This window comes from Macrobrachium rosenbergii, chromosome 13 (assembly GCF_040412425.1).
Source record: "Macrobrachium rosenbergii isolate ZJJX-2024 chromosome 13, ASM4041242v1, whole genome shotgun sequence".
NCBI classification, from domain to species: Eukaryota; Metazoa; Arthropoda; class Malacostraca; order Decapoda; family Palaemonidae; genus Macrobrachium; species Macrobrachium rosenbergii.
Window position 1 is genome coordinate 50,562,905 of NC_089753.1, and position 26,524 is coordinate 50,589,428.

The 26,524-nt window shown below is 37.3% G+C and overlaps 1 protein-coding gene across 3 annotated transcripts in view; it reads right to left on the reverse strand.

The window, feature by feature from the left end:
* Positions 1–9,271: 9,271 nt before the first annotated feature.
* Positions 9,272–26,524, reverse strand: part of LOC136845299 (uncharacterized) — a 51,786-nt gene continuing 34,533 nt past the window's right edge. For all 3 annotated transcript variants that reach the window (XM_067115494.1, XM_067115492.1, XM_067115493.1), the window contains exons 2-12: positions 20,567–20,703; positions 20,314–20,461; positions 19,759–19,893; positions 17,006–19,105; positions 16,513–16,851; positions 15,522–15,773; positions 14,678–14,899; positions 13,465–13,623; positions 12,896–12,985; positions 11,456–11,608; positions 9,272–10,789 (exon numbers count right to left, since the gene is read on the reverse strand). In XM_067115494.1, coding sequence (XP_066971595.1) covers positions 9,974–10,789; positions 11,456–11,608; positions 12,896–12,985; positions 13,465–13,623; positions 14,678–14,899; positions 15,522–15,773; positions 16,513–16,851; positions 17,006–19,105; positions 19,759–19,893; positions 20,314–20,461; positions 20,567–20,700 — 4,548 coding nt within the window. In that variant the 5' untranslated portion in view covers positions 20,701–20,703 and the 3' untranslated portion in view covers positions 9,272–9,973. The remainder of the gene's footprint in view (positions 10,790–11,455; positions 11,609–12,895; positions 12,986–13,464; positions 13,624–14,677; positions 14,900–15,521; positions 15,774–16,512; positions 16,852–17,005; positions 19,106–19,758; positions 19,894–20,313; positions 20,462–20,566; positions 20,704–26,524) is intronic.

Below are 26,524 nucleotides of genomic sequence, written 5' to 3' on the forward strand. Positions count from 1 at the left end.
TTTTGTTTTGTTTTACTGTCAGCCATTTTATAGTATTCCGTAGCCTGGCCAAGGCTGGCAAGTAACAACCCGGTTTAAGTGAATATGTTCAGTTTCCTGAGGTGACCTCGTCTGGGAAGGACTCAGAAATAGCTCTTTCAGTACTGTTTATTGGACCCCGTTTAAGTGGATGTGTTCAGTTTCTGAGGTCACCTCGCCTGGGAAGGACTCAGAATCAGCTCTGTCAAGGCTGTTTATTGGACCCCGTTTAAAGGCCTGTCCACACTAGGAAACACTGTTTGGAAACAAAGTTTGCAAACTGTTTGCAAACAGTTTGGAAACAGTTTAGAAATTGTTTGGAAACAAAGTTTGCAAACTATTTGGAAACAGTTTGGAAATTGTTTGGAAACAAAGTTTGCAAACAGTTTGAAAACTGTTTGGAAACAGTTTAGAAACACTTTTTACCGTATATTTGTTTCTCATCCAAAATGGAAAACATTTAGTGTTTCTGTGTGTATATGTATATATACACATGTATAATGTATGTATATATGTATATATATATGTACGTATGTATACGTGTATATATGTATGTGTATATATAATTACATACATACACTTAAACATTCATACTTATACATATGTATATGTACATATACAGACAGGCCAGAAGCAAGTCAGCATGACACGCTCCTTTCCCTAAAAACTTCCTCACCCGTCTCTTTTTCTTTCTCTTATCCCTCCTCGAGTGCATTAAAACTGCAAGTAAAATACAGAAGCTACTGCACCAGCAGGCATCCTGACGGCAACTGAGGTCTGGACAGGAAACATTGTTCGCGAACAGTTTCCAAGCTGTTTGGAAACAGTTTCCAAGCTGTTTACAAACAGTTTCCAAGAAACTGTTTTCAAACAGTTTGCAAACTTTGTTTCCAAACAATGTTTCCTAGTGTGCTCAGTTTCCTGTCACCTCGCCTGGGAAGGACTCAGAATCAGCTCTTTTAGTGTTGTTCAAATAGCCGCGAGACATTTCATTTGCTCCAGTGCAGTGTACGTATGAGCGATGGTGAATATTTTGACACTGACAAGGATATAGTTTCACAGCATACGACCTCTTTGCTACTCATGCCTCGAACATAATAATCTTTCGGAATGAAGGCTGCTTTCACATTTGTAGACAGACTTATATGCTAAAGCTGATTTCATGTAAGTTTTGCTAGTGATATAGTCATCAACCACTAATCGAGAACCACTGAGTCTAACGGAAATTGAAGCCGTGCTTCAAGTACCATTTCTTTTTAGTACAACTATACAAGATCTTTAGTTTTCACATACAAACAGACAATTATGAAAACACTGCACAGCTACAGCATGCTTTACAACTAAATTGAATACTGAATTAAGCTATATATATAAAAAATAATCAAATTAAAATATCGAAATTAACACTCTCTGATTATTTATCAATTTATTTCGGATATCCTATGGTAAAACAGGAGGTTATCCCATTTGTTAGATAACAATAACGGATGGGCCTCAGTTCTTTCGGAAAGCCTAACGGTATCAGTTGATGTTCTGTAAGCGTCACTTTTTTTCATTGCTATATAGAAACCAGTGAAGCAAATCGTTTTTCAGCTTATTAAGAGATCACTGGATTCAACTCTTTACTGTAGAAGGAAATAAGTGCTGATCAGAGAATAGGGCATAGAATAGAATAGAATATACAATTTAGGTCGAAGGCCAAGCGCTGGGACTTACGTGTTCATTCAGCGCTAAAAGGAAAATTAAGAGTAAAAGGTTCCAAAGGTGTAACAGGAGGAAAGCCTCGCAGCTGCACTATGAAACACTTGTTAGAAGAGGGTGGAAAGTATGGTGGAAGAAAAGTTAAGTATACCTTAGTTTTACCAGACCACTGAGCTGATTAACAGCTCTCCTAGGGCTGGCCCAAAGGATTAGACTTATTTTACGTGGCTAAGAACCAATTGAAGAATATGAATGGAGGTACAGGAGAATATGGCATAAAAAGGAACAAAAAATGAAGAAGAAAGAGGTACAGGTAAGAAAATGACCGAACAGAAGAATACGGAAGTGTCAGATCACTTTGCTATACAGAACCAATGGAAGGATTACCGTCGGCATACAGTGAGAACCAAGTAGGGACCATGAGGACACAGATCTTCAGCTGCTTGGGCCTGAGAGGGGCGAGGGAAGAGGCTAATATTAAAGGAACTACAGTGTCAGCACAGACGATGTTGTCAATAGATGACCTGTTGCCAGATGTCAACATGATGGTCTGACAGTATGGGTAATGACAGGTTGATATAGACAATGGCATGTCGACACAGGTGATGACCTATGGGCTGAGATGATGACTTGTCAACATGCTCGATGACCTGTCAACATAGATAATGACCTGCCAGCATAGATGATGCCCTGTCAACATAGATAATAACCTGCCAGCATAGATAATGCCCCGTCAACATATATAATGACTTGCTAGCATAGTTGATTACCTGCCAACATAGATAATGACCTGCCAGCATAGATGATACCATGTCAACATAGATAATGACCTGCCAGTACAGATGATGACATGTCAACATAGACAATGACCTGCCGGCATAGATGATGACATGTCAATATAGATAATGATCTACCAGAATAGATGATGGTATGTCAACATAGATAATGACCTTCCGGCATAGATGATGACGTGCCAACCGTAGGGATAGATAATGGCAGGTCAACATAGACCTGCCAGCCTAAATGATGACCTGTTAAAATAATGGTCTGTTATCATTGGTAAGTTAACACAGACAAAGACCTGTTAATATTTGATGACCTGTCAGCTTGAATGATAAATTACCCTTTTCTGAAGCAGAATGAAATAGATAGGTAATATCTTCCAGAGGTGGAAAAGGGAAGGAAAAATTCGAAGGTGCCTTTGTCGACTTTCATAAATTTGGCCAAAATCTGTCATAGCCACAAACTCAAACGGAATTTCAGTAATGCTTACTAATTGCAAATACCTACAATTTACACCCACATGCTAAATACATATAATTACGAGGCGTCTATTTTGGTTTACACACACCCAGACACACACACACATATATGTGTGTGTGTGTATTTCTGTGAGTACGTGACACTACGTGACAATGTAGTGTTTTGCGGTATTCAGCGCATAGGTGAAAGCCTGATCATTTTCTGACTCAGCATGGAGTGCCTGAACGAATGTCACCTTAGAGACAGACAATCGGGTCAGCAACATGTGGGCAGGTTTGCCCATCAGCATTTTGTCTCGAATGTTCTGGAAGCTATGTCTGGTTAGAACCCGAATATGGATGTGTCGTGAAGAAGGGGTTGGACGTTTATGTGTAATGAGGAGTGATTTTTGGGGTAAGTGCTTGGGGCTTCTGTAGAATGCCATACATTCGTTTTGAAGCAGCCAAAGTGAGAGGACTCTGGGGCCAAGTTCCTTGCTGTAAGGGTGAGGGTTAAGATGGACAGTAAATCCACATTTTGGTGGCTCATCATTTTGTTATCATTTCTTTATCATTTATTTTATGGTGTTGTGGAGTGTCACAGACTAAGTTGGTTTTATTACTAATGGGAGATGTTTCTCTCTACAGTTGTTTCATGCGTAGACAACTACAGTACAAGTGAACATGGCCACTATGGAATATAGCTACTTAAGTAAACTGGTGACATAAAGACATAAAATTAGAATGGAGAATAATTAGTGACTGAAATGGGAATGGGAATTAATCCCACATTTTATTATTACAGTATAACTGTTTAATGTGTCTGGGAAGTGGTTCAGTAACTTTCTATTATCATGCATATTTTTCATTTAATCTGTCATATGTTAGATTTACAGAATAAACTATTTTTTTTTTATAAACACGGTTTCATTTATACTCACTAGATGTAGGGTAATTAGTATTCATGAGAGAGAGAGAGAGAGAGAGAGAGAGAGAGAGAGAGAGAGAGAGAGAGAGAGAGAGAGAGAGAGAGAGAGAGAGAGACTGCTCGACACGACTACCACCCTTCAGGTAAGCAATTGTCTGTTATTGTTGTAGTACATACATACTTAATAGGGGTCAGACCAGCATTTCTGGCTAAGAACTAGGCCTAATCCCACAGATAAAACGTCCCTACATATACTTCAACTTTTAATTTTTTTTTTTTTTATGAATAAGGGTGCAATACTTCACAAGGGAAAGGAAACACCCGCCAGTTATCAACAGCTGTTCTTTCTATATGGTAATAAAATAACTGTTTATATACACGCGTGTTCGTTTTTATTTGTTTTTCTCCTATATGTGGGTCACGTGATCAGTATGCTGGGGTCCAGTGTGATTCTTGTTACTGATTCAGTTATTTTATAATGTATTTTGATCCTGGGAATCTTTCATGATGTTCAATGGCAAAGAACTATTAAACTTCATTAGGGAACATCACTTATTAAGACTGGAGTATGGTGTTCAAATACCTGGGACATATTCCCTCTCTCTCTCTCTCTCTCTCTCTCTCTCTCTCTCTCTCTCTCTCTCTCTGGCCTACAAATACCTTAAATATAGGCATATGCATACCATAAATATAGGCCCATGCATACCATAAATATAGGCCTATGCATACCATAAATGTAGGATTCATATCACATGTATAGGCCTATGCATACCATTACTTAATATAACAGACAATGAAAAGTGACCTCAAAGGTTTAAGAGAGAAGGCGTTGCCTTATTCGTTAGTAACCTGATATTTAGGAGGGGATTGTGATGCGTAATCTTGGTATTTAAGAGAGAGAGAGAGAGAGAGAGAGAGAGAGGTGAAAACAATGAGGGTCATATTGATTTCACCCGTATGACAGAGGAAGGCGGTTCGATAACCTGACCCTATTGGGAACTACTGATTTTTTTTTAATTTAGTTTGAAAATCGAAATATAAGAGTTTGTTACTTTGTCTAATTAACTTTGCTTGGAAGATCGTTTTAAATTCCTTGAAGTTTTAGGAGTTTTATGAAAAGTTGATTCAGTTAACGTTCAAGCGATATTTCTAAATTTGTAATGATTCACGCTTTGTAGCTATCAACATGTACAAAAATCAGATTGTGGTCTATTGTATTCTGGTCTAAGAAAATACACCAATGTATTTTTTTTATTCTATTTTACATAAACTGAATGAAACTACTCTAAAAACAAATGTTTAAAGCATAATTTTTAGAAATAAATTATACATTGCAGGTTTCAGATCTATTCGTTTGGCTGTTGACTCAGTGGCCGGGTTAAATAATCAGTTAACTAACAGTGTGACCAAGATGTAGAGAACTGAAAAATAACAGAATTACAACACCTTTCCTAGAGAGAGAGAGAGAGAGAGAGAGAGAGAGAGAGAGAGAGAGAGAGAGAGAGAGAGAGAGAGAATCTTTATGAAACGTCCATAATCCCAAACAGTGTCCTTCGATAGGATTCTCTTTACCCCAAAGGACTCCTTGGAAACGCTTATGAAATTATGAGGGTGACTAATCAACGCCAATGAAATCTCCATCCTTCAAAATATAAATATAAGAAATAATCCAACAATAACAATGATGATCATGATACAGATTCCACCATAATAGTGAAAAACCCTTTTTTTATAGAGCGGTTATCCATGAGAAGGCTTCCATTTTCTGCAAAAGTTGTAGAAAACGATCCTTCTGAATAGTAAAAATGAAGGGTGGACTTCTATGTACTCAAAACTGGACCTCCTAGTTATTGTTAGAATATTCACAAAAAAAAAAAAAAAAAAAAAAATTACCCCTCCGTCTGCATACTAACCCCTAGCTTGTGTCAGACTACTGCTGACAGGTACTAAGCCCTACAATTGTACATAACTACCTGGAGTGTCTGTTAAATGTTTGACTTTCTAAATCCAACACAAACACGTCTTTCTTCTTCGTTTTAACGTGCTTTTTCCCATTTTTATATTGGGTAAGCACGATGCCTTCTTTTTGAAGGACTTTGATTTGGCGTTGGGGTAGGCCGTGGCCTCGATCGGCTGCCCTGCCTGACATCGCTTAGACCCCGGTAATGATATGTACGTGTATCGTACCAATCCCCAGCTCCCTTTCTCCCAGCAGCGAGGAGAACTGGGTGGTTAGGTCGACAGTTCGAGACGTGTGAGGTGTCTGTTATGTTTTTAGAAGATGTTGGAGTGGCTTTGTTTATGTGTATATTAGTCTGTAACACCCATTTGCTTTCAGCAAACCTATCCGTTGATTACATACGTAATCCCGGGGTGTCTACACGGATAGCAAAGTGTCCGCCTTCTCTGACCAGTCGGCTGCAGATTTGAACCTGCGCCACGGACCTCTACGAAGTCCTAGGCTGCTGCTCTACCGACTGAGCCATCGAGGCTCTAAATCCAACACAAACACGTAAAAAAAATATATATATATATATATATATATATATATATATATATATATATATATATATATATATATATACACATATTCACTGTTCGACCTCCCTTTCTTGCCTCTTGGTAGAATAATAAATTAACTTTGTTAAAGTAAAGTGGACAGACAATGTAGACTGCTCGCATGCAGAGAAGTTAGGCGGGAACCCAGGGGTTGTTTTCAAAATAAGTAAACTCCTGGCCAACGGGCGAGAATTTTAGCTTAGAGGGCCATAAATCAGGGATAGGTTTTGCCAGGACAGACCTTAGAGGTACTGTTCCTACAGCTCAGTCTTCTTTATCCTGTGCACCATCGAGTCTGTAAGAGCCTGACGCCGTCTCTTCCAAACACGTGTGTGTGCGTGTGTTCGTCGTCCATCGGAGTGGACAAGACAACAAGAGCATCTCGTTTTCTTTCTCTAAAGGAACACGATTTCAACCATACAATATTTCCGTCTGTTTCTCCCTAACCATTGTTGTCTTGATGTGTGTACAATCACTACTACTTGCATTGCCATGCAAGCATTCTAATCATGTACTCATAATGTTCCAACGAATCTTCTGTATCAAACTGTGTGTATGTTTCTGTTTGTGAAGACGCCAAACGTCTCTCCATTTCACATATGTTATGCTACTGCATTGTATTCATTAATCTGTCTCGAAACTCATACAATTAGCCATATGCAGAATTTCCTGGCCTTTCCATTGATGTATGTTTTAACACCGTACGTTTATTATGTGTCTCAATATCGCCATCTGTTTGTCTGCCGACAAACACAGATGTCTGAATCTTTTATCTCTGTTTTGCTCTGTCTGTATGTAGATGCTACGTTGCGGTCCGCACACGTCAGTAACATCTCCAGTTACGGGCTGCTCTAGGAGCAAGAGCCCGTGCTGGCACAAGGCCAGCTAAATCTAAAACAACAACAACAAACTGTACATTTAATCTCAGTAAGGAACCACCAATAAACCAGTAAACACCCAACCAGTATGTCACTCAAAGCTGTCCCAGCATCAACACTCTCTCTCAGCAGATATCCTGGGAGCAGGGCATGTAAGCCCTCTCTCTCTGAGCTCGCTTTGTCTCTCTCCCCCTTTGTTCAACATGAGGGAGAAAATTATTCCAAGTGGACCAAGGAATTCTTATGCAATTTATCACTGCATTAGCTCATCCAGCGGTAAGTCTGATTGTGACAATTACTCACAGTTCTCTTTCCCTTCAACTGAAACTCTCCTTTTCCTTGTTCAAATTTTCATGTCTTAAACAGTCACTGACTAAGAAATCCTAGTAAAACATCCCATTTATGAAGTCATCAATTAAGTACATTTATACATTTATTGCTGTCTAGTGAAATCACATCACTTATCCTCCATGGTGTTAGAAGTATTATTCTTGATATAATAATCATCCCATTGTGACTGAGTAATGATGAGTGAGAGTTTCTGTAGCGCAAGATTGTTATCTGGATACATCTTATCCAGAAGTGTGTACACCTTGGGCCTGAACAAATCCTCTTTCTAGGAGAAGAATCTGCATTATCAGCGCCAAGAATCCTCAATTCGGCATTCATTGCAGTCAACTGCCTTATAAAGCGTTCTGAAGAGGCCTATAAATCTGTTGTGTTCATTTCTATGTAGCATTGAGGTATTTTGTCTTGATTGGGACTAATATTTTCAGCTGCTGCTCCTCCTGCAATTAATCCATTTCCTTTTATTTGCCTTTGTTGAAACTAGTTTTCCAGTAAGTTTGCTGAATTAATTCACGTTGTAATACAATAAACCTGTTCCATGTTATACTAGTTTCAGCTGACGACCAAATCTATTCAGCATCTGTCCTTTAGAGTTTAATTTTAGCCTTAATTGACAGAATTACGTGGTTCTTAGGTAAAATAAGGCGATATAAATCCAACTGACTAACTATTAAACTACCACGTAACAAATATATATATATATATATATATATATATATATATATATATATATATATATATATATATATATATATATATATATATATATATATATATATATAGTCCTGGATTGAAATCTTGTCACCTAAAATGCTGTCAGTCCAATGTTGGCCCAGTTTCACACTAAAATGTGAACAGTTTCAATGTCCTTGAGGTTTATATAGACTGACGGAATATCCTACGTTTCTCTTTTTCTGTCCATATGTATGTCTGGGAGATCAGATCTCGGAGGTGGTTTGAGAAACAAGACAAATTTGATTACCCGGAACAAATTTAAATGGCGTCAAAGGTCCTCATACAATTCCTGTGCATCACACTGGATGAGAATCAACTATAGTTCTGATGGTTCACGAATTGTGATAACGATCACAGACAGCCATTTTGAAAATAGCAGTGACGGTTTACAGTACTTGAATTTAAAGCTGTTAGAACCAAGTTGATCTAAAAGTCCAAGGCGATCCTCTAAACTCATCTGAAATGATCGAATCTTGGGCCACTTTTTATAACTGTGTTTATGTGTTTACTGCACTTCAAACGCAAAAACATCTTAGATATTACATAAACAATTAGTTACGACGCAAAAAAAGATAACAGGAAAATGTACCATCGCCAATTCTGAGAGGACCTCAAGTTTTTAACAATTTATCTAAAGTCTTCTAAAAGGCAATAAGAGCAAAATAAGAGGTTGAAATTTCAGCTTCTTCAAAGGAAAAAAACCAGTGAAATACCTGTTTCGCAGAATATAATTACACTTTCAAAGCATTGGTGAAAATTCAGAATGAGGATGCAGAAACCACTGCAGAATTACATCTATAATTCCTTCTACCGTTTCTCCAACTTCCTGGCAAAGGGAGATATATGGTCAATTATAAAAAATCAAAAGTTCCAATTATATTTTTATGGGTAACAAGGCAACAGCAATATACAAAATTACAATAAAAAAAACATACTGCAACAAAAACAAAAATGACAGGTACTTTGATAAAAATTACTACGACTACGATAAGGTATGTTTCTTAAGCTTAAAAGGTTTATTTACAATTCAGAAACTTAGGATACACAGTGAATCTAAGCATTGTTTATAAATAACAAAGGAACGTCTTGAATGCCACTTTGAAAAAATATTCTCAACAAATCTTGAGTGCAGAGCTGAACTAATTCTTCATATCATGCCGTACATTTACAATATGATATAATAAGTAAAAAAAAATGAATAAATAAAACAGGAACAAACAATAGAGATTATAAATTAAAAACATAAGTTAATCATCTACTCTACGGCTAAAGATAAATTATGAAAGTAAGACTAAAAAGCAACAACACATTTTATCACAATCCAAGTAATGCCTCATTTGTTTTCAGGGAAACGGGCTGGAAAAATGTGCATAAAGTTGAACCACTTCTGAACTCGTGGTTCTGCGTTAAATGTAAGGAAATATTATCTTCATTCATATTTACAAATGATTTTCAAAGAGTTTTCCACCTTTGAAATGAATAGCAACATTTTCACCGGGCTTACAACATTCAGATCACGTCATAATTTCAAAGTAAAGTCCTTTTTTTAATCTCTAATTAATGCCTCAGTTCCCTTCTGGATCAAGGTACCTTCCGACGAAGAGTAGCAGACCCGTTGGGTTGTGTCTGACGGCGTACATGAAGGCTCGATCGAAAGCCAGCACCCCGTCGTTATTCTGCCTGTAGTAGGCACCGTATGACGAAGGCGATTCTCTGTATCTGTCAGAGTTGCCTTCCATGGGCTCGTCGTATGGAAGACCCATTCGATTGTATCTGACGTCTGAACCCAAGGGGCGTGCCTCGTCAAAGCCACCGTGGTGCTGGGTACCATCGATACTATCTGCAGAAGGGAATGCTTTCTCGTTCTTATCAGGGGCATCTCCTGACGTCAACGGGGGTGAGCCCACTTCAACGTTGGTGATATGCTCCTCGCTGTCTACTTTCCTGAACGAGCTCCTCTTGACTCCAGCTGGGATAGACACAGCCAGGCTGCTTCTTTCGTTCAATCCCCCAAATGGCGTAACTGTGGGAGGTTCCTCATTCATGGTCTTACTGACTGACGGCGAGTTCTGATGAAGCTTTTCCCTCCAGCTGGCGTTTTCATGATCCGACTTCCTTCCTAGGTTCTTCCGAAGGTACTCTGTCATCGGAAGTCCGTAGATGTAGGTAGGGACCTCATAAGACGTAGGGGAGATGTCTTGACCCTCACCTAAACCTCCTCCCCAGAGACCATTTCCAGAGGATCGCTTAGTCCTGGAAGCTACGGAGTTCGCAGGGCGGGACTCCTCTACTTGGCACGACTGGAACTCCGTCAGCTGGACGACGTCCCTCAGGTGCAAGGTCTTGACTGTGTTGATGCCTGAAAAGTCCGCTTCAGTGTCCTGTTGGGGAAATGAGCATGGTGTGTGAGCTATATCATACTTGTGAAATATGTTACTCCCTTAAGTTATTACTTCAATTCAACTTACTCGAACGCACACTTCGGGTTGAAATCACACTTGATGGCACGTGTTTAATGTGAAATAAAGTCAGCATAAAGCTAACCTACTTGTAACATCAGCAAAGAGCTATCTTCTTTCTCTAATATGCAAATCTTCTGTGAACTGATTTTTGCTGAACACAAAACTGGGCCTGATAAACGTTCTAAAGCTCGTTTAGTTTCACGAGAGAGGTATCTCTACCACTGGATCTCTCTGGTTAGGTGATAAGAATCCCACTCAGGAGATGAAAACTGAGAAACCGAACGTAGTATATAAAGAATTCCAGAGTTCATAGGTTAGTGGAGAGGAAGTGACGTAGATGACTTGACTCTTGGGTTCATGATATCCACACCTTATAGATAGGGGAGAAGGCCAGATGAATGGTACGAGACTGGACGAGAAATACCTGTACACCAGAAGCTTTCTAGACCAAAATCCAAAACAAAAGTCAATAGAAAAAAATATGGTAACGTTAAGCTTTTAGAAAAATAAGAGGTTTGTAAATAAGACACGATTTATATAGTTAAATGTATGTTTTTTTAAATATATCAGGGAACACAACCATACCTTAAACAGTTCTTCAAGTCCAAAGCTGTTCAATATCCCAGAGAAATTATGGAAGGACCGATGTCGGAACACAGGCATCTTAAACAGGACTGTGTTGGGCAACATTGACCTTAAAATCTGACTCCACTTACTAGAAGATATCACAGATTCCACCTGCAAAAATAAATAAATTTTCACTTTCGTTTCAAAGCCATGACAGAGCTACCTTTCAGGGAAAGAAAATAACAGCAATCAACCTGTATTCCTTTATAAAGGATTTTTCGCTTTCCTTTTAGTACATAATATACCAAGGCAATGATGTACGAGTTTTCATTCATGTGGGACAAAGCAAAAAGGCCTCTTGTTGGGATTTTTAAAAAAAGTATAACAACATAAAGTATTTTACTATATAATATGCAATGTATAGCCATATATTTATTTACTTTGATGTGTAACACTGATAGTCTTTCGCTAATATTAATGGCTCATAAACTCCATGTTTAGAACTGGCACTGTCTAGCCAAGGGCAAACCTCTCTAACCACTAACCCCTACGTAAGCTTTCAGATAAAAGGTACGGCACCAGGAGCTTCAAGACGGAACGTAAAGTCCCTTGGGTCTGAAATAGCCCTCTCTTTTAATACAGTAATTTTTACTGTAGAGAAGCACTAGTAGAACAATAAAAGATGAAAAAAAAATCAAAAATAAATGTACAGTAAGTGTAGGAAAGATATTGTGATCTGAATTTTCTCATTAGTATAATGGTGACAGTTAATAATGTTTTTATGATCGTTATTTTTAATTTTCCTATCAGAAGCTTAATTTGATGTCTATGCATTTTATGAGGCAAACCAATAGACAAAGTTCTCTCGAGTTCTCTAGGTTGTGATAATCATATGAGACTCAGGTTCGTTTCCCGCTGTAATAATATCTTCATATTTCTTGCACTTGGATCTTAAGGCTTTGTAGTGACAAGCGTATCCAAAAAAGCGCGAAGAATTCGAGAAGTTAAGAGGGCACTGTGGCTCTTGCAATTACATATGTATCTGGTAAAAAGTGACCAGTAGATTCTACATATATATATATATATATATATATATATATATATATATATATATATATACTGTATACACACACACATATATATATATATATATATATATATATATATATATATATATATATATATATATATATATATATATATATATATATATATATTCTCAATCTCCGATTGAGAAGGAGAATCGAGAAGGCTCTCGAAAGCTCTCGTTTATTTTATACATTACTAATATATATTTACATTTACACCATTGTGGATTCCTTCACCATTTTAGTGACTCATGTCATTATGAGATTCTGAATAATAATAATAATAATAATAATAATAATAATAATAATAATAATAATAATAATAATAATAATCTGAAAGCTTTTGTAAGTTCTCACGAAGTTGTCTCACCTGAGCCAATCCGTTTGCGACAAAGTTCTTCTGTTCCCCAGGCATCACCAACACCAAGGACAGTTCTCCTGATGGGGAGTAGTACGGGATCTGTTTTGGCGAAGATAATTTGGTCAGGCAAAAGAGGTTACTGGTTTCATAAGACGTCTGATGAATTTAACTTCTGATATTACATATATTAAAGTTGTTGATGGAGGAACGATATTTTCTATGGTTGTGTGTTTAATAAAGTTATGATAATTCAAAGATATAAATAACGTATGTGATATGTTTACGTATGATAACACATAACAGGTATCCATGTCTAAATTCTTTTAGAGAGAGAGAGAGAGAGAGAGAGAGAGAGAGAAGAGAGAATGCACGATATTTTCTGTGGCTATGTGATTAGTCAGTTTGTGTTAATTCAAGTACATAAATTACGTACGTGATGCATTTACGTATAATAACACATAACACAGGTATCCATGCCTACATCCCTTTGAGAGAGAGAGAGAGAGAGAGAGAGAGAGAGAGAGAGAGAGAGAGAGAGAGAGAGAGAGAGAGAGAGAGAGAAGGGTCGTCAGTCTTACCTCAGCGCAGGTGACACCAACTTCCTTCGAATAACCGGCGTTGACAGTCATCTTCTTCTTGAGTCCAACGGTTCGAATGAGGCGTCTTTCGGCCGTCGGGAATCTGATGAAATTCATGTCGAACAAGTCTGTCTCAGTCACGGAGGAGCTCCAGCGCCCCTGGAATAAAAAAAAAATATATTTAGAGAGCGACTTAAATAACTGTACTGCCCTCTTTTCGGATTTACCATTACCTTCTGTAACTTCTTTCAAATAAACTCCATATTCTTTGGAAGCTTGGATTTTAAGTCAGTGGTCCCTGTGGTGGGCTTGTTCCATATGGATAGAGTGCATCTTCTGAATAATAATAATAATAATAATAATAATAATAATAATAATAATAATAATAATAATAATAATGAGAGGTGTAATGTAGTCAGTGGGACATTAAATATCAATTTGAAGAAGTTTGGATAAATTTTTTATAGCTTTGGTTAAGCAATCATGAAAACACATAACGTAGAAAGCATTCCATATAAGTAAAGACAACTCCCAGAACTTCGAAATCATCTCTACAAAGTACCCTAAATTATATCAATATTTTAAACCTTATGTTATCTTTGTAATCAATTTCAAAACCTAAATAAACCCTTCATTTTTTTATTAATAGCACACAAGAAAGAACCTCATAGTTTGAACTATATAATTAAAAAGTTGAGTAATTCTGACATGATTTAATGTTTATGCTTTCTGCAGCGAGGGACTTTTATACTCTATCAGGGACAAGGTTTGCATCTCAAAAAAATCCCTTATTCCACTTACAGACTGATCACTTACAAAGCTGGTCTTCACACCTCTCATGCCATATGTCATATTTAAGGAAACCATAAATAAAAGGAGAACGTGAAATAAACTCATAATATGAATTCAAGTAGTGACTACTTGAGTGGAAGATCCCTTGGTCTACTAACAGAATTATCACTTAAAAAACTGGTCTACACACCTCTCATGTCATGCATCATATTTATATGACAGACAAAAGGATGAAATGAAAGAAAATTCAAATTAATTCAAGTAACGCTTACTAACGTGGAAGATCCCTTGATCCACTAACAAAATGACCACCCAGAAAACTGGTCTGCACACTCCTCATGCCACACATCACATTTAAAAAACACAGACAAAAGGAGGACATAAAAGAAACTCAACATTAATTCAAGAAGCGACTTCTTACGTGGAAGAAATTCGTCGACACAACACTCAGGGGAGGCGTCAAACCCAGAGGTTCTTCCGACATGAAATCCAACACAGAGCCTCTGGTCGCTTTGGACACCACGGCATTCATGATCTCTCTTATTTCTTTATCGAAGGCTTTCGGCTCCATTTCCGTGATGTTGGCTCCGTAGAAGTAGTCGATGGTGCGCGAGAAGAAGTCCATGGGGTACGGGTTGGCAGCCTGTGGGCGACATGAGACCAAAGGTCATATGATTACCTGTTAGTAACTAGAGGTGCTTATCTGGGTGTTTTGTTGATAGAGCGCAAAACTGAAGCATAGAAATTCGACCAAAAAGTGAACAATCCATAAACTCAAAGGAATAATCTGAATCTGAAAAGAAATTATTTATGCCATATTCTCGTATATCAGTCAGCTGAAAAGTTTTCTATTAATAGCAAATTTAAGTTAGATAAATTTAGCTGCCAGCAATATTTGGCATTACGATTAGGAATGGAAAAAATCCCCAAGGTATATATATACTGTATGTATATATATATATATATATATATATATATATATATATATATATATATATATATATATATATATATATATATATATATATATATAATGTATGCGTGAGTGTGAACAAATGTATTTGAGATGCAGCTTGTTATATCTTAGTAATAACTTTTGAAGGGGAACGTCGCAACCAGGTCCTCAAAATAAATACACTTAAAAGAGATTTACACACAAGCTAACAGCAATGCAAAGAGACAAACATACAATTATAAACATAATCATATATCTTTTGGCGCTTACGAGGTCGAAAACAAACCTTGAGTGAGTGGACAAAACCCACCTTCTCGACAAGGAACTGCTTGAAGAAGGCGACGTCGTGTACGTCTGACATCTCGAGGATGGCCTCAGTGACGTTCTTGAGGATGAGGTGCGGGTTGAAAGTGTAAAACTCGTCGATGAGTAACAGGTCACTCAGAGCCGCCGAAGTAGAACCTCGAGCTCCGAGGAGTAGGATATTCAAGGTCGAAATCAGGCTCAAGGGTGACATGACGAAGTTCTTCCTCTTGTACTGTCTGGCCGCTTGTTTGTACACCTGAGGAAACACGTTCACAGGGGTAAGGAGGGAGGCTTTACCTTGATTATAAATATAGTGTAACAGGGAACAAGGCTGTACTATTTCTACCTATACGTCAAGAAAGGGTGCTGTGGCTTTGCCTTAAGGGCAAGGCAACACAGAGAAACTCAATTTTATTTCGAAGATTGCGTCTCTAAAAGATTACTTGCATTTTCTTAACAATTAAGTAACAAAAAGGACTTTCATTTTATGTGATCAACTCTAAATTCATTGAAAGCACGTAAAGTCAGGCTTGCTGACGGTTACGAGTACCATCAGACCCGAACAGTTTGCAGGATATGTCAGGTGAAATTAGCGCAATTTACATGTAAGGTAAGAATAATTCGAGGGTTAGTGTCTGTTCGATAAAAGCTGATTACCAAATAATGATAAAAGCGTCAAACCTGATAATTAAACCGTAAACTCAGCAAAGATAATTCAACTCTGAGAAATGATTATGTTCACATCTAATATACATATATAATTTTTATTCAAAAATCAAGGTAAAGAAAGAAAGGCAAAACTTCTGATAGCAAAACTGAAAATCACAATCATAAACATTATCAACTGTCACCATTATACTCATGAAGATTTTCTGACCACAATAATAGAATAATCATGATCCATAAAACAGACGAGTTTCTAACCTTTGATTCAGGTGAATATCATTTCTGTAAAAAACCACACTTCTGTCAGAGAAGCTTTCGTGCAAACTTACCTTAAAAGTGATGTCATTCATGACATCAACAAATCTCCGAACGTCTCGGTCGAGATTCTCCACCGTGGCCTCCAGTCCAGGGTTCCCCACAGGAGCCTCCAGCAGCTGAGCCGCGTCTCCTGTGCTTGAGGGGTCTTTGTGGTGATCGTGGTGGTGGTGATCTCCGTGATGGTGATCACCATGTTGATGTTCACCGTGATGATGCTCCCCATGATGGTGATGTTCATCATGGTGATGGTCGTGGTATGGGCTAGTTGCATTGGGTCCTGGGAACTCCAGGTCTCCTGTGACGTTCAGTGGTGGCTGTTCTTCTTTGTCAACGTTATAGTCATAATATTCCTGCAAAAGTGTGGAAGCAATATTGTTTATTATAAAGAATGAAATGTAGCCCAGTATCCCAGAAACATTCTAATATCTATTTATTTAATATTAAGTTCATCTACTGTCTAACAGGTATGGAAGTCGAGATACACAACTGGTAACAAAGCCTCACCTTTGGCACATCATCGAGGTATACTGGCTGGTCAAGGTAATCGTAAAAATAATCTCCATTTGTGTGATTTCCATCACCCTGGAGGGCTGCAAGGTCTATCCTGCTCTGATCTTTGTGTACGAGCTGCGCTGGACGAAGAACATTTTCGTACCTATCAACCTCATCGTAGTAGTAGTAATTATACTCTGGGAAAGGTGATGGTCTTGGGAGTTCTTGAGCTTGCAGTGTTGGTTCAGCAGGTGTTTCTCTTGTTGGGGTTTGTGGAGCTACCTCAGTCACAGCCGGTCCTTGTTGCAAAGGGTAGTATGTGTTGTGGTTTTCCAGAGTAGTCTGGGGAGTAGGGGATGAGGCACTAGTATGCACGAATGTTGTTTGAGCTTCGATAGTCGTACCCTGTGTTACGGGAACAAATATAGTTGGTGTTTCAGTACTCTGTTCTAGTGGCTCTTCTGAATACCCCGGAGTCTGTTTGTCCTTTTCACTGTTGTAACTCCGTGTTGTTGCGGCGCCCAGGGACTCAGAACTAGTAAGATAGTTATCTATATGGTGGTCACCTGCTTCGATACCTAAGTCACCAGGTAAGCCAACATTACTTTCTGTGCTGTATTGTGTCGTGACCTCAAGCTTATTCATCATTTCATCTATAATAGCTTGAATGGTGGTGTGTATGTTTGTCTCCTCCGTGTGAGTTGATGGAATCACTTCTAGATGAAAGTTTGCTTGCATATCCTCTTCTTTCACTGGAAATTCATAGTGAGGTTTCATGTCATCATCGTAATTGCTTGAAATGTCACCTTGGTCCTGAAGAACATCAAGTAATGAAGAAGGTCGTTCTGAACTGACATCAACGTCAGCATTCATGCTATGTGTTGTATATTCAGAGGGGTCAATCACAGTCAGGAAAGTCGTGGGAGTATCATAAGGGCTTTCAGGTTTTTCTGTTGGCGGAGCAACTGTGGTAGGTGGATTTGATATTGGCTGAATGTCATAAACAGTCTGAGGAAGAAGAGGGTCTCGAATCAACAGTGGAGACAGATTATCTTCATTGTATGGCGCTGCTTGTGAACCTGCACTTTCACCAGGTACTGAAGCAGCTTCTTGGTCTGTTATGTCTTTATTTAATTGTGATATTATTGACTCAGCTGTATCTTTTATTTGCTGATTATTACTGATGGTTGTTTGAAAACTTGGCTCTATCAAGTTTGTTGCCATGTTTATTACTGCAGACTGAAGTTGTGACATAGGAGTGGTTTCCTCTAATATGGGACCCTGGGTAGAATTCAGTATGGACTCTTCGTTATTCATGGAAAAGATTAGTGAATTCACTTTCTCTGCATCATTCTTGTTCACCACTGTGTCGTCCTGCATAACACTTAAAGTTGTATGATAAAATTCATCTATGATTTCACTAGTGGTTGGGTGCAATTCTGCATCACTGCTGGAGGCATTAGGAGGTTGACTGGTGCTGTCACTATAGCTCATTGTGATGCCTACGCCTGGGTCCAAAGAAGTTTCAGTAGTGTCTTTGACTCCTTCCATATGAGATGTTAATTTGAGGTTACCACCCAAAGTAGTTCCCATACCTTCATCATGGATCTCATTGTCCATCGGAATGATAGTTTCAGATAAGCTTGGTGGCAATGCATGATAATCGTCTGTAGTTTCTATTGTGCTGTTCTTATCCGAATCTGCAAATATTTCGTTATCAGGGTTTGAGGGGTCCCAAGAAGGAAACCGACTGTTCCATCGATCAATCAATGGCTTCAGAGCAGGAGGAATTTTGTCCGCTGGATCGAGCAATGTTGAACTGGTACCAATAGTTGTCTCAGAGCCTCCGTTTGCAAACAATGTGTCAGTGACACTTTCTGGAGTTGTGGTCTCAGTATTGACAGGTTCAAGCAATCCAAGAGTTGGTGAAAACTCAGAGGCAGTTATGGGCTGAATTGTACCAGACGACTGCCATGGAGTTGTGTGTTGCTGGAGGACCATTAGGTTCTGCAAAATAACCTCTGGGATGCTGAGGGACTGCCCGTAAGGATCAGCAAGAGTGGTTGGAACAATCTGCGGGTCCTGGTTTTGCGCAACTTCACTGGATATAACCTGCAATGAGAGAATGTTATGAACTTCGTCTTTCCAATACAATTTGAAGACAAATCTGACAGTGTATGATTGTAAAGTACACATAAAGATACCAAAACTGTTTATGTTATTGCTGATACAATGTACAACTGAAATAGTTGACATTAGATATCAAATTACCTTTATATTATCTGTGCAACTATAATGGGCAATTTTTTTACAGAAAAAAATAAATGCCATGAGAGCAATAGTCAGAGACTAGGAATTTCTGAGATTATAATAACATACCTATAATTTTATCGATAATTCAATCCTGAGTCAATACTTCATAAATATTCAAATAAATCTTAAAACTTACGACAGAGTTTCAAAGTAAATTTACTCATGTATTAGGAAAGAACTAGTATCAGACCAGGTTATAGATTCCACCTGTAATATGCAACACTGCATACCAGCTGAAGATTAAAATTTCACCTTCCATCTACGCATAATACACAGAGATCATTATGTACTTGAACATGTGCAAAAGTATATCTTAGCAAGATGCACTGAAATCCAACAGACACTTGAACACTGGCACTTTATGACCTACAAACATCAAACCTACAATATACATACGTCTGAATATAAATCACTGATAAGATAGAAGAAAATTCTTCCTCAGATCATTCTACCTGCTGCACTGAAGCAATGACATCCTGGACTGTGTCTTTTGGCCGAGGAGTTATGGTTGTGGCTCCGTCATTCTCAGAGGTTAAAGCCGTCAATTTGTTGAGCTCTTCCTTGGGATCAACAGCTAACAAAATATTCTGTAAATTGTAACCTGATCAATTCCTTCCAAAGATAAAGGGGCATCTGAGATAACATAATGGATTTATATTATACTTATAGAGCATTTTGCATACATGGTGAGGAACTCTATTTTGCACAAGTTGAGACTGTATTTGTAAAACTGCAAATTGTAAAATAATCTGCAAAATGGCAACGTTAAACATTTGGAAAACTGCGAATCATGAAAAGATATTCTGTAAAATGACAAAGGAAAGCAAAGATCTTTGTTATTTGAAAAAATAGCTAGTAATTATACCCCACTGGAAGCGACTATATAAAAAAAATACAGTAGTTAAAGATGTCCAATTTCCAAAAACAAAGGCAAAAGAAGACCAAATCCATAGCTTTCTGTGTTCTCTACTGGTCAGTCTCAGAAAGGCAGGAAAGAACCAACATACTTGTATCTGTTGCAGGCTAAGCCATGTGGGGATCAGCTGTCCAGAGGAGCCGTACAAAAAAAACTGGAACTTCCTGTGGCCTTCAGGTATGAGTGGAATGGCTGAGCCCCTCTCCTGAAGGGGGAGCCTTGAGTATTGGCCAGACCACCTGGAAAAAGGAAGTAAACGTCATGAAAATTATGAAAAAAGTAAGAAAATGGTATTTACGTAGTAATCAAGCAATTTAAAAGGATTATAAACTGTCTGCTCTTACGCCAGTGGGACGTGTGACTCGAAGTGATCTGTTGTTGCCGGCACCATTTTCAAGGGCGTTTCTTCTTCTGCGGCTGCAAGACTAAGAATGATGGCCAAAAATATGCTCGGCAGGATTTTGTTGTGACTTAACATCCTCTGGAAATAAACGAGAGAAAAAGTTGAATAGCAATTGATTTCTGGAAAAAAAAATTATAATTCAATTTGAGACTGGGTTATCTGAATTCACGTGACAGAAGTTTTAATATGGTTGCTGCTTGTTTGGGTAAATACATATATTTATGTATTGATCCTACTGGCATATTACCCTTTGCTTATAAAAGATGCTAGACAAACTGCTTAATTGCTCCATTCTTTACTTAATATAGAAAGATAATACTTTTTAGATACCAATGTCAATAGAAGGGGGTTTGCTGTATGTTAGCCTATATATATATATATATATATATATATATATATATATATATATATATATATATATATATATATATATATATATATATATATATATATATATATATATATATATATATATATATATATATATATATATATAACATATATATATATTATATAACGTTGCTATGACGGATTACCAAAAGCTATAGCTCTACCCATAGATCAGTAATGCAACCAACTCGGATATCAATTGTCGCTAAAGCGAATCAGTTGGTTTTGTAACGAGCGCAAGTCACCACAAAACGAGATTTCTGCGGCGTCTCCCAGCCTCTCAGTAATGTGGGTTGCTGACCCCCTGACGTTGTGATTTAGTAGAGATGAATAAAAAATATAACATCAAAGTTAAGCTGTGACTTTTCTCGAGGCCTCTGGTAAAATTGTTCTCTCGAACAATTTTACCAGAGGAAAAGAAGATCTGCTTTTAAATGAAATCAACAGGAAGCATATGTTTATTTCTTTATATTATCTTGCTTAAAATGGCTGCTCTATTACCAAGATGTTATTATAAATAGAAAGAGAGAGAGAGAGAGAGAGAGAGAGAGAGAGAGAGAGAGAGAGAGAGAGAGAGAGAGAGAGAGAGAGAGCAGCATAACCACTAAACCTCAAGATGCTCAAAGAGGTATGAAAGAAAATCGTTGGTAATTTTCCAGTTTTATTAAAATTAGCAGAATTCGTCTTTTTCTATCTATTTGTACTATAATGAATGAATATGGTGCATATACAGTATATATATATATATATATATATATATATATATATATATATATATATATATATATATATATATATATATATATATATATATATATATATATATATATATATATATATATATATATATATATACACATATACTTTACATTAAAAATATATTTTGTATTTGTTCGTGTGAAGAAAACAGAAGCGACTGTATTCTCGCAATAATATTTTATCTTACACCATTAAAGACCAGCCCCTTGCATAATGGAATACCTTCAAAGGAACTTTTTTGGGGGAAGCAAATTGCAAAAAAATACGAAACTGTCACGAATTACATTCCAAAATAAAAACGAAAATCAGAAGTTTCTCTTTTTCAAAATATTCCCAAGGAAGTGATAATTATTTTCCATATGGAAAATAAGTGTCTTAGCAACTCCTTTTATCAGAAAATGGAGGTACAGATTGAATGACTGGTAGTGGCAACATATGATTGGGAGATTCAGTGACAATACGGAACACAAAGGAAGCCAGAGAGTTCCTATTTGATCAAGTGAGCTGTAAAGTTATCATAAAGGTCAAACTATCTTCCTTTCAAGATTTCAACTGAGACAGTTCCTCTAGCAAGAGTCTGATATCAAGATAAGTCAGCTCTCAAGATTCACTGTCAGCGTTCGAATCCCAATCATCAGATCTAAAAGCTCTAGACAAAAATCATTTTCTTTCAGGGCTTAGATAGAAGCGGGTCCTCTCAACACATTTTAAATCATATGCACGAGCAGTATTTAAGTATAATATATATGAATTTACAGATATGATTAACATATATATATATATATATATATATATATATATATATATATATATATATATATACATATATTAGTTATTGTTATAAGAAACTCCTTTGAAATTTTGGTTTAAATTTCCTATTTAATTTTATCACGGCGTCAATAACCTAGGTGTTGTGACGCCAGTTTCATTAATCATAAATCAATCAATCAATCAGGGCTTAGACGAATGTGAGTGTACCGCCTTTGTTTAAGCCCCAACCATGAAGATTCCGACGTAAACAACAACAACAACAAGATAAACTTCGAAGAACAACATATTGCACGCAAGATGGCCTCAGGACACTTCCACAAGCGGATAGAAACTTTTTGGATACTGTGTCCCTGGTCAGCCGCTACTAACTCCAGTTGCAATAAAGTGTAACTTCCGCATTGTTGTGGTATATATCTCTAGCCCCCCTCCCCCAAAGACCCGCCCCCTCAAATATGAAACCTTATGAGTAGTGAACCTCTACAGATACAGGTAATCTTCTTGCCGAGTTTCTGTGATCGGTCAAAATGTTGCAAAGCGATTCTCCCAAGTCGAAAATACTAAGAGTCCTCATTTTGCAACAATTGCAATTTATTACACAGGCATTTGTAAAGGTTCTATTATAAGTTATTATAGACCAGAACAAAAGCCAGCTATCACATACACGTACAAACTTATGTTGCGAGCGGTAATTGATCAGCGTAGCAGATATGTACAATATGTGTTTTTAATCATATGAATATTTACACTATTATGTTATGGACATCTCATGATGATGGAAATAAACAAAAGAGAGAGAGAGAGAGAGAGAGAGAGAGAGAGAGAGAGAGAGAGAGAGAGAGAGAGAGAGAGAGAGAGAGAGAGCGTCCAAGTAAATTACAATGATTTTCCGTCATCATCATTTAATTTCCCCACTATTTTTTCCTGTATATTAGTATCCTTAAAACCAAAAAGAAATCTGCTAGTGTTTTATAAATCATGCTAAAAGTTTTGCTATTCTGCTGTAAAAATTGCAAAAAAAAAAAAGTCTATAAAAATTTATCTAGACTCGCATAAGCCATTGTATCGTTTTTCCATTATTACCTTAGAGTTCTGGCTGTTCACTGCCTCTAATTTGTAAGAGGATGTCACAGTCTGACAATTCTGACTATACATTTATATACCTTCTGCTTCGTTGACCATAAATTTGGTAACAGAAAAAAAAAAATTCATGAAGATGGCGCCGTCAGAAGACTGCTCACAACTAATATGGCTATATGTCGATGCTTGAATAACTGACTGATACATGCAAACTAGCGTCGCAACGACTTGCGTCATCGGCATCCCTTCCACGTCGATGAAGACAGTGCTGCGATAAACAAACCGTTAGCGGGAAAGAAATTCAAAAATTTTTTTTGAAAATGACAAAAGAGGATTGATTGACTGATTTATGAAATTGAATCGAATAGAAGAACAGAATATAGAATCTCGGCCACTTGCCAAGCGCTGGGACGTATGAGGTCATTCAAGTGCTGAAGCGGAAATTGACGGTAAAAAGGTTTGCAAGGTGTAACAAGAGGAAAACCTAACTGTTGCACCACGAATCAAATGTTAGGAGAGGGTGAAAAGTAAGATGGAAGAAAGAGAATATGAAAGGAAGTACAGTAAAAGAAATGACAGGGGTTACAGCTGGGGGCCGAAGGGACGCTGCAAAGAACCTTAAGTAATGCCTTCAGTGTACAACACGAGGTGCACTGACAGCGATGCCCCCCTAAGGGGGATTTACGAAAATGAGTCTGTCAAGCCAAGCAGTTAGACACACTCAGCCATTCAGCGCTAAAGACAGTGAAAAGAGGGAGTTGGAGTGGTTGGACAGCGAGACAAAGAGATCCAGAGAATAAAGGAGATGAAGTACAAGGGTCTAAAGGTGGAACTGGGAGAAAACCCCACAGATGCATCTTAGGAGTAATAGCCAGCGAGGCTGGAGAGTAAGACTGAAAAAAAGGAAGGACTGGAGGTAAAGCAAAAGGCTCAAAAATTGTGGGTGCAGCTAGGGGCCGAAGGGACGCTGCAAACACCCTTCAGTAATGCCTGACGAGGAGAAAATTTATTTCTTGGTGCAGAAGAAACCAGATGCTTCTTGGAAGCGCCTTAGGAAAATTGATATCAGCATGACCCTCGTTTGAAAGAAACCTTGAAGTCGTATTTCCAGTGTACTGTTACAAAAGCGTGAGTGTCCAAGAATTGAATTGTGGTGATCTCCAGTCACTAATATTAGATTTAAATCCGTTAAGATTGAATCGCTCAGTCAAACGTGACAAAACACCTGTGGACATTTTTGAACTCCGTTGGATGTTACGCACTGTCTCTGTCTCAACTTGGAAACGCAAACATCTTAAATTCACATCAATAACTAAAGTGTTAGCCACAAATTTCTGAATATCCAGTTTTATTTGGGACGAATCTCTCGAACTGCATGAGGCATGGGTATGCTAAAATCATAATGCATGATCCTTGCTCATAAATACTTTCATTACAAGACTTACTTGTAATATACACATATATTTATATACGTGTATATATATATATATATATGTATGTATGTATACACAAATATAAATTTATATATATGTGTATGCATACATACATACATATATATACACACACACATATATATATATATATATATATATATATGTATATATATATATATAATATATATATATGATATATATATATATATATATATTTATAAATATATCAGTGTTATTCAAATCTGACAATGAAAGTATTTATGAGCAAGGACCATGCACTCGACGCTAGTTTCATGAAAAAATCAGTCAGTTATTCAAGCATCGACAGATAGCCATATTAGAAGTCAGTAGTCTATTAACGTCACCACCTTCATGAAAAAATGATGGCATGATTATATTTCTTTCTGTTAATATTCAAAGTATATATATATATATATATATATATATATATATATATATATATATATATATATATATATAATGTATGTCTGTAAACTTATGTATGTGTGTACGTGCATGCAAACATGTAACGAAAGGCGATGTAATGAAAAAAATAAAAAATCATTCAGCTTTACAAAAACCAATATTCTAATCGAGGTAAGTTTGCATCTGTCAAACATACTTAGTAAAACTGCACATCATTTGCAAATTTCCCGCAGAGATAGCGTCCTTAATGGACACACATCACATCTCGGTAACGGTAATCAGATTACAAATTTATAAAGAAAGATGTTAAGAAAGTTAAAATTGCTCGTTGCTGAATTTAATGAATTACAATGAACAGAAAAGTTTGTAAAGTAAAAAAAAATACGGGATAGACGAAGCGAAAAATAAAGAGAATGACGATGTACGGAAGAATAAGATCTAGCCATGAGGAAAGGATAGGCCTGCTCATATAATAAGAGGGACGTTTATAGGACATAGGGAAAACATAATTTGGTAGAGAAATCCCTACCTTGGTGGAAGATCGGAGTCACTGACATCGGAGATTGGCGGATCTCAACGGAATTAATGTGGGAATTTTTCGCTAGATTTATACATCTTTGTTCGCTCAGAATGGCTGGTTCCAGTGACAAATACGTAGGAAGCAGAAAATGAATGGCTCACTGACATGTGGAAGGAATTGGAAGCATGTAAAACTTGCTTGTGATAGATAGTGGGAGTGGGCGCTCACACACACAATAAATGAGTATATGGATACATTTTGTATTTGATACAGTAGGAATTATATCCTGGTTTGGTAATATTCTTTGAGTTCTGTGACAAAAGTACGTCCATGGCTGAAAATTATGGCTGGAAAATGTATAAACGTACACGATTAAATTAAAAAATACCAAAAAAAAAAAAAGATAAAATACTAGTATAAAAAACGAAGGTAGCAGGATCTAATGAACAAGGGAAGTATAACACGGAACAACCTCAAAACAACACTGCAACATAAAAACTGCAACGAACGCAATTAAAACGGG